This window comes from Schistocerca serialis, chromosome 8, assembly GCF_023864345.2.
Source record: "Schistocerca serialis cubense isolate TAMUIC-IGC-003099 chromosome 8, iqSchSeri2.2, whole genome shotgun sequence".
Taxonomy (NCBI): Eukaryota; Metazoa; Arthropoda; class Insecta; order Orthoptera; family Acrididae; genus Schistocerca; species Schistocerca serialis.
In genome coordinates, this window is record NC_064645.1 from 177,381,291 (window position 1) to 177,394,362 (window position 13,072).

At 41.2% G+C, this 13,072-nt stretch overlaps 1 protein-coding gene across 1 annotated transcript in view; it reads right to left on the reverse strand.

Annotated features, from left to right (window-relative positions):
* The window catches only part of LOC126416907 (protein O-mannosyl-transferase TMTC2-like), a 297,814-nt gene that overhangs the window by 75,838 nt on the left and 208,904 nt on the right, over positions 1-13,072 (reverse strand). Inside the window, exon 3 of the mRNA XM_050084790.1 lies at positions 6,394-6,479. Within this exon, the coding sequence (XP_049940747.1) occupies positions 6,394-6,479 (86 nt within the window). The remainder of the gene's footprint in view (positions 1-6,393; positions 6,480-13,072) is intronic.

Here is a 13,072-nt window from a genome sequence, read left to right on the forward strand (position 1 = left end):
TCAGGTACTACAGACCGATGGTCCCAATCGCTGCAAGTGCATGGAGATACGTCACCTGGTGACGTCACATGTTCAACACTTGCCATATGTTTTCGAGGTATTTCCCGAATTTGCGGGCCTATTTGTCTTGTACCAAATTACTTGTCTCCGTGTCAACTACGTCTCTTCTGGGGCTTGCAAACGTCAATAAGAATCATCCAATATATGCTAACCCCTGTCTTGTGTTACTGAAGAAAACTTGGTACAATCAAGTGGGCATCCGCATATCTCAGGCTAACTCTCTCTGAATGTCCTCATGATCCGTTAATGATCCAGCAATAGTTGAACTGTTGCATGTTTCTTTTTGGAGTACGTATGACTGGAATCGAATGTTACATCCTTCCAAACCCCGCCCCTCACATGTGATTGCAGACTGTTTAGACAAGATTACCATTCGATTGTCAGATTGTAAAGTTAGTCAGAAAACAGTTAATAAGTAATTTGTCTGCTGGTATGACAGCTAGGAAGATAACTGAAATTTTTAATAAAATAGAAATTTGTATAAAAGATTTTACAATAATTCATACGCAACAAATTCACCGCCTATTCCCAATCTCCGTCATATACAAGATGTCTGAAATTGACATCTTCAACTTATGTAGTCCTGTCTTCCTCAGTTGCTTGTAATATAACTGTATACTGATAATTTTTACTTATGGACAGTCTGACAGCAACTGAATAAAACACAATTTGAGTGTCATACGCGTTTCGCCTTTATTTTCTGCAAAACATCATCAATGGCAGGTTGCGTGTAGCGTGGTATGTAGAAAATCGTTAAAGTAACCTGCCACTGAAGATGCCTTGCAGAAAATAAGGGCGAAACGTGTATGGCACTAAAATTGTGTTTTATTTAGTTTCTGTCAGACGGTCCATAAGTAAAAATTATCAATATACCGTAAAGTCTGAAATTGTTCTAATTATGAGGATGCTGAGCTCATTTACTTACAATTACAGTCTACCACCTCACAATTGTTAAAATGGTGTTATCGAACTGCATAAGACATTAACATGTTAATACACTGGCGTGCTGTTCACAAAAAATAATTTCATCCAAAAGGCACTATTCTTTGCGCTACATTTATTTTGTTGATTCATACTCGGCTCATCATTAATTAAAGTGTGTATGAATAAACGAATGGCATACGGGTGTCTCCAGTGCACGTGCGTGAGCCGGCCAAACCACAAACAATAACAGAGCTGGTCTTTACAACTGATCATCCCTGTGATTATTCACAAGTAGATCCCAAGGCATAAAATCAAAGCTCGTTGCGAGAGGTAGCTATTCGGTGTTATTATTCCTCCTGAAAAACCCTCTATATGAGACTATTCAGTACGTTATTTATTCGAAAAATGGCACTAAGGGATCAGAGTAAAAGTGGGAACCAGTAATTGTTAAGGATCGATATAGCTTGGGTTTGATGGCCTTGCGTCTTTATAGATAATATGCCAGTGTCGTTGAGCTACTCTGCAGGCCCCTTTATTTGGAGATGCTCCGTACAAGAGGCTACGGAGCGTTACCGTATTTTACAGACTATAAGACGCAATTTTTCTTCGCTACATTACCTCCAAAATTAAGGTGAGTCTTTACTCGAAATTAACACAAAAAAGCCCAATATTCGACTCAAAATTCACGACGATTTGAAAAATGTCAATACATTCAATGCCGCGGGAAACCTGTCTCTAACTGGCAACATTGGATTCAACCGGCAGCAGCAATGCACCGCTGCCACGAACATTAGTTGCGGGGATTCACAAGCTTATAACACTCTCCATCCCGCCCCGCCATCAGAACTCTATCTAGCCTGTGATGTGTGGCAGTCTACGGTGCCAGTGAACTTGAACTGAAACTGATTTGCGTTATCGATAACAATACAATATTTTTCTCAGTAGCTAGTTTCTTAATGGAAAAAATAAAAGGCATTCCTACGATGCGGGCTATAAATTGAAAGTAACAGCATATGCAGAAGAACACGAAAACAGAGCAGGTGTAAGGCATTTCGGCCGCCCACCAAAAGAAAAAAAGGGTTCTGGCGGGTTAGTAAACAAGAAATGGGAAAAGTTAGGAAGACTAAACGTGCAAATAGAGGACTGAATGCTGTATGGCCAAAACTACAAGATGACGTATTGAATTCTAGGCCACTGTCAAAATGGCACTTGACTTATTAGAAAAATGTTTCAAATATAGTAAATCTTTCAAGAAGTGCGGCACAAGTAATGCTCTCGAAGGCAGAGAAGGCCGTCTTTCATACGAAAAGGACATCGATGACGACGAAGTGGAAGAAGAAGAAGAAGAAGAAGAAGAAGAAGAAGAAGAAGAAGAAGAAAGTTCAGATGACGATTTTTACGTTTTTTGAAGGTCAGTTCGGTTTTATGAACTAAGAATTTTCTTTAGTTAAAACTTCCGGGATGAGAGGTCGTGGTCGGCATGTAAAACTTCTTCTTCCTGACGTTTCGTTGTCAACTGCGGGCAACATCTACATTTGCAAGGATACACTGCAAATCACATTTAAGTGCCTGGCAGAGGGTTTATCGAACCACCTTCACAATTCTCTATTATTCCAATCTCGTATATAGCGCGGAAAGAACGAACACCTATATTTTTTCCGTACGAGCTCTTATTTCCATTATTTTATCGTGGTGATCGTTTCTCCCTGTGTAGGTCGGTGTCACCAAAATATTTTCGCATTCGGAGAAGAAAGTCGGTGATTGGAATTTTGTGAGAAAGTTCAGTCGCAACGAAAAATGCCTTTCTTTTAATGATATGTAGCCCAAACCCTGTATCATTTATGTGACTCTCTCTCCCATATTTCGCGATAATACAAAACGTGCTGCCCTTCTTTGAACTTTTTCGATGTAATCCGTCAGTCCTATTTGGTAAGGGTCCCACACTGGGCAGCAGTATTCTAAAAGAGGACGGACAATCGTAGTGTAGGCAGTCTCCTTAGTAGATCTGTTTTATTTTCCAAGTGTCTTCCCAATAAAACGCAGTCTTTGGTTAGCCTTACCCACAACATTTTCTATGTGTTCCTTCCAACTTAAGTTATTCGTAATTGTAATACCTAGGTATTTAGTTGAATTTACGGCTTTTACATTAGACATATTTATCGTGTAACCGAAGTTTAACGAGTTCCTTTCAGCACTCATGTGGATGACCTCACACTTTTCGTTATTTAGGGTCAACTGCCAATTTTTGCACCATTCAGATATCTTTCCTAAATCGTTTTGCAATTTTTTTAAATCTTCTGGTGACTTTATTAGTCGATAAACGACAGAGTCATCTGCAAACAATGTAAGACGCTGCTCAGACTTTCTCCCAAATCGTTTATATAGACAAGAAACAGCAAAAGGGCTATTACACTACCTTGGGGAATGCCAGGTATCACTTCTGTTTTAATCGATGACTTTCCGTCAGTTACTACGAACTGTGATCTCTCTGACGGAAATCACAAATCCAGTCACATAACTGAGACGATATTCCACAAGCCGGTTGTGTGGTACAGTGTCAAAACATCTTCCGTGGTGAGTCAACGACTGGCTACCAGGCCGTGGAGGTCCCGTTTCCATAGAGCGCATACAGGACACCACCATACGTGACATGGGGCGGACTGTAAGTCTATCTCTGGCTAACGTCATTATTCAGGATTGAAGGTAATCGATTGTCACTTCATTGGTGCGAAGTCGACCGCCATATCTTATTTTACTTCAAACCTTCCCCTTCTCTATTAAAATTATGGTGGTGTTTCTGAATCTCTATAGCTTCTCTTTACATGCGTTCATAATAATGCGATGTCCTGACTACCACGCTCGTATCAGTAAATTTTATTTCATGATCACCCTCTTTAAAAACACGTTCCACTGCAGCTGATTTGTCGGTATGTCCCAGTCAGCAGTTCCTCTTGTGTTCGGTTGATCGGGTATTGACACTCCTTTTCGTTGTTCCAATATAAACCTTCCCACAGCTACACGGAATTTCATAAACCCCAGAAGTTGCTAAGCGGTGCCGAGCGTCTCTCGCCGTTCTTACTGATCTTCTTGGTAGGTCTAAATATTGTTTCCACTTGTAACTTGGCCAGAACTTTCCCAGTACGGTCCGTAATATTGCAAATAAATGGAAGAAAAACTTTTCCAGCTGACAGTTGTTGTTGCTGAATATTGCCAGACACTTTTCTTCTGGAATGCAGTGCCCGACCTAACTCGTGGTCAGCGTATCCAGTTTTCTTAAATGGTTTAGCTCATCTTCGAAATAAACTGATTCACAGATCTTATTAGCTCTGTCCACCAATGTTTTAATGACACCTTTCTTCTGCCTGGGATGATGGTTCGAACCCTTATGGAGGTAACGGTCCGTGTGCTTACCTATTCTATACCCTTTATGCCCTATACTCCTCAGCCCGTTTAATTGATACATCCAAAAAATTGAGTTGTCCACTAGTCTCTTTCTCCATAATAAATTGTATCTTTCGATTAATACTATTTAGGTGCACCAAGAAACCATACAATTCCTCTTCACCGTGATTCCATACGACAAAAGTGTCATCCACATACCGATACCACTTTAAAGGCCTTTTACTGGCAGACTGCAGTGCCTGCTGTTCAGAAAATTCCATGAATGGATTAGCAACAGCTGCCCATGGCCACTCCTTCGGTTTGTTCGTAAAATTCACTATCATACTGGAAATAAGTCGTGGACAGGCAATGTGAAAACAGAGCTACCATATCAGCGGGAAACATATCAGCTATATATGAAAGAGCTTCGTTAACAGATAAACAGGGATACCACATCAAAGCTGACGAGGATATCACATGGGCTGACAGTAATCTCCTTTAATTTTTTGATAAAGTGGATAGGATTTTTGAAGTGATAATCAGTTTTACCAATATGCGGTTGTATCAAGGAGGCGATATATCTAGCGAACTCCTGAGTAGGCGATTCAATAGCACTCGCAGTCGGTCTCAATGGGACGATAGGCATACGTATCTTCGGTAGTCCATATACTCTAGGAGGGTAAGCTTCCGTTTTGCATACATATTTTTTATCCTCTGTAGGAAGGGTAAGACTTTTTTTATATATTTTTTTTTTTGATGGATTGGTAGCTCCTAACATTTCCGTTGCAAGATATTTTTGAAGCTTCTTATAAATGTTACAATCCAAAAGGTAACTGATCTTCCTATGGTGGTTCTCACTCTTCATCACAACGGTAGCATTACCCTTCAAAAGCTTCAAATGGCTGTAAGCACCATGGTACTTAACATCTGAGGTCATCAGTCCGCTAGACTTAGAACTACTTAAACCTCACTAACCTAAGGGCATCACACACATCCTTGGCCGAGGCAGGATTCGAACCTTCGCCCGCCGCACAGCGGTCGGCTAGCATTACTCTTATTAGCAGTAAGTGCAATAATATTCCTGTCCGCATTAATCTCCCGGAACGCGTTCCTTTCTCCTCGAGACGAATTACTGATAGGCGACTTAGTTTTACGTAGTATCTTGGTCGTTTCCATCCTGGTTCCTTTCTCCTCGAGACGAATTACTGATAGGCGACTTAGTTTTACGTAGTATCTTGGTCGTTTCCATCCTGATTTCATCAGCAGAATGTGGTGATAACCGATGAATCACCGCCTCTATATTAGCTACAATATCCTCCGCGGGAGCCTTTGATAGAGTAATTGCAAAATTTCCTCCTTTAGAGAGAACACAAATTTTTTCCTTAGGTAATTCCTTCCCAACAAATTAATAACCACACGGGAATCATCTGTAACTGATGTTTCGTGCCTGCCCTTCTGTATATTCTCGAACTTCTTCTTCTACCTATTATAAGACACTTCTGCACTCAGTTCCATAGATCTAAATGTTAGCCTGTCCACCTTCTGCCAATCACAAAACTGCATTGCATTACCAATAAATAAATCGAGATTTAACAGTCGGCTTCTAGTTACCGCCAGTCCTCGACGTGTTTGATGATTCCACTCCCGTAGCATCGTCACCTCCATGTCTACGCCGAGTGAAACAGTCTTCTCACCTTAAAAAACCTTAGAATTGTCCCGGTCTCATGGCAACGTAGCAAAAAAGTGAGCGTACGAAGTTGTTGAGCTTTCTTCTTATGTAGACCCTCCAGTCGTCGTACCAAAACCGACATATCCTCCCTGCAGAGGCGTCTAATCATGTCTTCATTAGTTAAAACTGACAACGGTCGTAAAAGCGTACATGTTATGATCATAATTTTCTTTTTTAGTCTGGTTTTGCAATCTAATAATAAAAGCGGCAAAATTTTTATTTAAAATATTGCTTGAAAATTAAGGTGGGTCTTATAGTCCGTAAATGACGGTAAGTGTAGGCAACAGACGGCGACCCACCTGCCAGCGTTGGTCGGTACTGGATGGCCAGCCGCAGGCTCTGCATCGCCTCCTCATAGCGCTCACGGCCCTGCAGCAGCACGCCCCTGTCAACACAGGAAACAGAACTGTTGAATTACTTAGGAAAATCTGGTGTTAAAATAGCGTAGCATTCAGACTGTAAACTGAAATGACACCTAAACGCAACATGTCATTCTCAATGGAGAGAAGTCTTCCGAAGTGAGAGTGATTTCAAGTGCACCGCAGGCAAGCGTCGTAGCACCGTTGCTATTCACAATATATACAGGGTGTTACAAAAAGGTACGGCCAAACTTTCAGGAAACATTCCTCACACACAAATGAAGAAAAGATGTTATGTGGTCATGTGTCCGGAAACGCTAAATTTCCATGTTAGAGCTCATTTTAGTTTCTTCCACCTACGCTCAATGAAGCACGTTATCATAATTTCAAACGGGATACTCTGCCTGTGCTGCTAGAACATGTGGCTTTACAAGTACGACACAACATGTGGTTCATGCACGATGGAGCTCCTGCAAATTTCAGTCGAACTGTTCGTACGCTTCTCAACAACAGATTCGGTTACCGATGGATTGGTAGAGGCAGACCAATTCAATTGGCTCCACGCTCTCCTGACCTCAACCCTCTTGACTTTCATTTATGGGGGCGTTTGAAAGCTCTTGCCTACGCAACCCCGGTACCAAATGTAGAAACTCTTCGTGCTCGTATTGTGGACGGCTGAGATACAATATGCCACTCTCCAGGGCTGCATCAGTTCATCAGGGATTCCATGCGACGGAGGGTGGATTCATGTTTCCTCCCTAAGGGAGGACATTTTGAACATTGCCTGTAACAAAGTGTTTGAAGTCACGATGGTACGTTCTGTTGCTGTGTGTTTCCATTCCATGATTAATGTGATTTGAAGAGAAGTGATAACATGAGCTCTAACATGGAAAGTAAGCGTTTCCGGACACATGTCCACATAACATATTTTCTTTCTTTGTGTGTGAGGAATGTTTCCTGAAAGTTTGGCCGTACCTTTTTGTAACGCCCTGTATATAAATGACCTTGTAAATAACATCGGATGTTCACTGAGGCTTTTTGTGGATGATGCTGTAGTGTATCGAGAGGTTGCAACAATGGAAAACTGTACTGAAATGCAGGAGGATCTGCAACGAATTGACGCATGGTGCACGGAATGGCAATTGAATCTCAATGTAGACAAGTGTAATGTGCAGCGAATACATAGAAAGAAAGATCCTTTAACATATATTTACAATATAGCACGTCAGCAACTGGAAGCAGTTAATTCCATAAATTATCTGGAAGTAGGCATTAGGAGTGATTTAAAATGGAAGGACCACATAAAATTAATCGTCAGTAAAGCAGATGCAAGACTGAGATTCATTGGAAGAATACTAAAGAAATGCAGTCAAGGAAGAAGTTTACAGTACACTTGTTTGCCCACTGCTTGAATACTGCTCACCGGTGTGGGATCCGTACCAGATAGGGTTGATAGAAGAGATAGAGAGGATCCAACGGAGAGCAGCGCACTTCGCTACAGGATCATTTAGTAATCGCGAAAGCCTTACGAAGATGACAGATAAACTCCAGTGGAAAACTCTACAAGAGAGACGCTCAGTAGCTCGGTACGGGCTTTTGTTGAAGTTTCGAGAACATACCTTGACCGAGGAGTCAAGGAGTATATTGCTCGCTCCTACGTACATCTCGCGAAGAGACCATGAGGATAATATCAGAGAGCTTAGAGCCCACACAGAGGCATACCGACAATGTTTCTTTCGACGACAATACGAGACTGTAATAGAAGGGAGAACTGATAGAGGTAATCAAGGTACACTCCGCCAAACACCGTCAGGTGGATTGCGGAGTAAGGAAGTAGATGCACCTGTAGAAACTAATAAATTCCAAAAATCAACGGCATGTAAATGTAAACGATCAGACTGCGTCAAATGTTTCTTTCGGAGAAACATGATTAAATTTTTGCCATCACATATAACGAGCATTAGCAAGCGATTACAGGAGCTAAACTGGCTTTGGAATGAATGCCACATCAGTAGTATACGTAAGTACTAAAGAACGTGGCACAGGGTGCCTAAAGCATGACTCTTGAACGTACTTAATGAAACTGAAATATACAATTTCAAAAAGATAAATCGACACTCCATCATCAAAGACAGGTATATTTTAACATAAACTCGGTCTGGGAGATGTTTTGGGATTTCTATTGATGCGACCTGCATTTTTGTGGTATTTAGTATTGGTACACAAGTTCGTAGCGTTTTTTTCTGCATGTTGGTGCTCCGGTTGCTGTGGGTTTATTTATCGATTGTCATTTTCTACACTAATGGCCGTTAAAATTGCTACACCACGAAGGTGAAGTGCTACAGACGCGAAATTTAACTGACAGGAAGAAGATGCTCTGATATGCAAATGATTAGCTTTTCAGAGCATTCACACAAGGTTGGCGCCGCTGGTGACACCTACAACGTGCTGACATGAGGAAAGTTTCCAACCGATTTCTCATACACATACAGCAGTTGACCGGCGTTGCCTGTTGAAACGTTGTTGTGATGCGTCGTGTAAGGAGGAGAAATGCGTACCATCACCTTTCCGACGTTGATAAAGGTCGGATTGAAGCGTATCGCGATTGCGGTTTATCGTTTCGCGACATTGCTGCTCGCGTTGGTAGATTTCCAATGACTGTTAGCAGAATATGGAATCGATGGGTTCGGGAGGGTAATACGGAACACCGTGCTGGATCCCAACGGCATCGTATCACTAGCAGCCGAGATGACAGGCATCTTATCCGCATGGCTGTAGCGGATCGTGCAGCCACGTCTCGAACCCTGAGTCAAAAGATGGGGACGTTTGAAAGACAACACCCATCTGTAGCAACAGTTCGACGACGTTTGCAGCAGCACGGACTATCAGCTCGGAGACCATGGCTGCGGTTACCCTTGACGCTGCATCACAGATAGGAGAGTCTGCGATGCTGTACTCAACGACGAACCTGGGTGCACGAATGGCAAAACGTCATTTTTTCGGATGAATCCAGGTTCTGTTTACAGCAACCGTGTTTGGCGACATCGCGGTGAACGCACATTGGATGCGTGTATTCGTCATCGCCGTAGTGGCGTATCATCCAATGTTATGGTATGGAGTGTGTAACCTCCCCCTCACTTATCGACCTTAATGACAGTGAAAAATTAAACCGCGTGTACCTAATGGAAATTTGGGAAAAGCAATCGTCACCGAAGTCAATCTGTCGGTAAAGAGGAAGGAAAGGGTTACATCTAAATGAAAGGAAAAATGCAAATGAAACTGGTGGAAATTAATTTTGAAAAGGGGTAAAGATAATAAAGAAAGTAAATGTGCGGCCGTTACGTTAACAATTAACTAGCGGTAATTAGATATTTGAGATTTGGGGGAAATCACGGTCGCCAGTCCTAAGGACAATTACTATAGTAACTGAAAAAGAAAGGTTATTACACATATAATTAACACTAGAAGCGTGGCAACTGAAGGTTGACACGTGTAGTGTGAAAACTGAAAGTTTGTCAGAAGTAATAAATTTCGCTACACTCTGACTTAATTTAGCAAAAGAATTAATAAAACCGGAAAATCGAAAGTTAATTTAGTGACTGAAGTTAATAGTGAGCTTTCTTTCTGAAGCACATCGAAATCCAGTAAAATACGGTTAGTCTTGGACTACCTCAACAATCATTTCAAAAGCAACTTGACTCTACGCAATTTAGAAACAAGAGATTTAACTTTGAACTTGAATTAAATGATTCTGAACTATTAACAATAGTAAAATTTAGTACGTACCAAGCTGAGCTGCAGTCACAGGTAAGCTAAAATACGGTAACAAAACTCGCACTCTTAATTTGTGCTTGTGTAATCTAACTATTGTAGCCAGCTAATGCTTGAATTGAACTTTGAAATTAAAGCAGTGAAATGGAATTATGCTGGCGTTTGAATTTCAACGACACTCGGGTTCATTTCGGAAAAGGAAGGGACCCTGCTTGGCAATGCAATTGGGACAATGAGCAACAAAGGTTCATGCTAAGTTGCTGTAATTTTGCGAGGCAAATGGAACAATTTGAAAAGCTGAGGTCTGCCATACAGTTCTGAAACTTTACGTGCTTTTAGTCTTCCTTGTTGGTTGATTGAAGGTTTGAAGCCGTCGATCGAGGAGGTGGCGACAGTCACTCATTGTCGGCCGTCGCTGCTGCAGAAGCTGGATGTTGGCGCGCCTTCTTCTCGACACGGTCACCAGGCGAAACGGGCTCTTGATGTGCGCCAGCTAATGCTTCCCGTCCGCGACACCATGTCAGAAACTATCATCGCGAGTCGAGCACAATTACATGCTGCCAAACCCCGAAAGCGCGGCAACTCGCGGGAGCGTCACACAACACACCTGCTCCACTCGCTACTCCCGCCAGACTCCAACTGCCCAGCCCGCGCTCCACGCGGCAGAGTTAACACTACCAAAGATCCTACACACTTTGATTCTTCACACGACCTATCGACGTAATCGTTCGATAGCAGTTTTCCCTAGGCAAGACCCAGCGTAAAAATACAAATAATATTTACGAAACAAACCAATTATACATCGACATAAATGCATAAATATATATATATATCCAAACAGTAAAGCTATTACAATATATAAAGAGACAGAAATGTCATATCTTGAGGTAACAAAACAAGGAAAAAAATAATAGTACAATAGATGGAAATAGGAGGATATGCATTTCCGGCGTTACACGTGCCCCACATTGTCTGAGGATGTTCGTGTAACGTAAAAAGACTCAGAAAATGTCCCAAAAAAGAAACAGCGGAAATGCATATGCTCAAAAAAATTTAGCATTCGTCTAATTAACCATAAACCAATTTGTAGACAATAATAATTGAGTGGAGAAACTCCTAATCTTATTCCACTCTGTCATCTTGCACAAAATAAAACAGGTTGACAACATATCAAAATTCATAGAAAACATAGAAAACGGTTTAGCTATTCCAAAATCATTAAAATTCGTAACACTATAAGAAATGGAATACTATTTGCAAATTTGATCAGAGTACATGGTCATAAAAAACAGGTATATCAAAATACGCAAACTAATAATTAATTACATAGAATACACATATTTATGTAACCTTTTCATAATTAATATTCTCGTCATGTCCAATTAACGCTAAACAAGAAAATAATATACAGCAGATAAAATAAAACATAAATATTGACAGCAGAATCCTTTCACATCAGCTGTCCGGGAAGAAAAGCAACTCCACATTCCGTACTCGCGAGTACAAAGGATGCCGACAGCGGCACAAGAGCCAACAGCGGCACAAGAGCCGACAGCGGCTCGCCTCGACAGTATTGTTGCGCCCGCGTGTGCGGCACGCTTGATCTCACTCGCCCTTATGACGGCGTTTCCAGTACGTCCGTTTCACCGAATTCTTTCGGAAAAACTCACTCCCGAGTAATCTCAAGGAGTCCCTTAATACTATCACAGTGGATAACTCAACACTGTCCATCATCACACGCATGTACTAGCCTGAAACTTAAAACAGCGTCTAAGTACATCGGCAATGACTAGTAAAACACATATTCAGGAAATCTTACAGCTAGTTACAAAATCATATTTACATTGCTTAATCTACTGTGACTCAGCTGAAAACTTAAATTAGCAGCTTGGATTTTTCAATTGATAAATAATCACTCTCTCTTAAATCATTTAGTCAAAATTAATTACTTATTAATTACAACTTCTTTAATGTCCTCTTGGTCAGTCAAAAGCATGGCAATCTAGCAAACCTTAAATCTTACACTCTATATTTACATATTGTACAAATTACCCATTGTGTGGTATTAATCGATCCTAGGTTGGTACAATTTCAAATCTACTATATTTCGTGTACCTAATAGCTTTCCAGAGCTTGGATACTCTAAGCAATAAGCATTTGTGTGAGGTATACCAATGACTTTATATGGTCCATTATAAACAAACTTAAATTTAGAGATTTCATGGTCTAACTCGCTCAATTTCTCATGAGCTTTTACAGGTACTAAGTCTCCGATTGCAAACTTAGCAAGACGCGCTTTAGCGTCATGACGACGTATGCGAGCATCGGCTTTTAGCTTCATTACTTCTCGCAAACGATCTTTTTTCACACCAATACTAATATTAATCCGTGGAGGGAATTTGATTATCTCTTCCAATTCACTTTCTACACTTTTTCCAATGCCGAAATTCCTCATGTTACTGCAGTTCAAATTCATACCTACGTCAATAGCATCCGGCCAGTTAACAATGTGTATAGGCTGGTATTGCCTATGCACACCGTCCCCTGCCTCGTCAAAACTAACTACTATTGTTTTATCTTGTGACGTACATGTCAAAGTTTTGCTTTCGCAGTTAATCACTGCACGGTACTTTAATAGCCAATCTAACCCGATAATTACTTCCGTAGTTAAGTTTGGCACGACGACAAACTCTTGTTCAAATCGTGCCCCACATATCTCGAAGTTGACAAAAATCTGTTCTGTGACCGGTTTACTGGCCTTCCCAGTAGCACCGATAATTTTCACTCCTGTTACTGGCATAACTACGATGCCAGGTCTGTCTTTCAGTAACTCAAATATTTTCCCAGA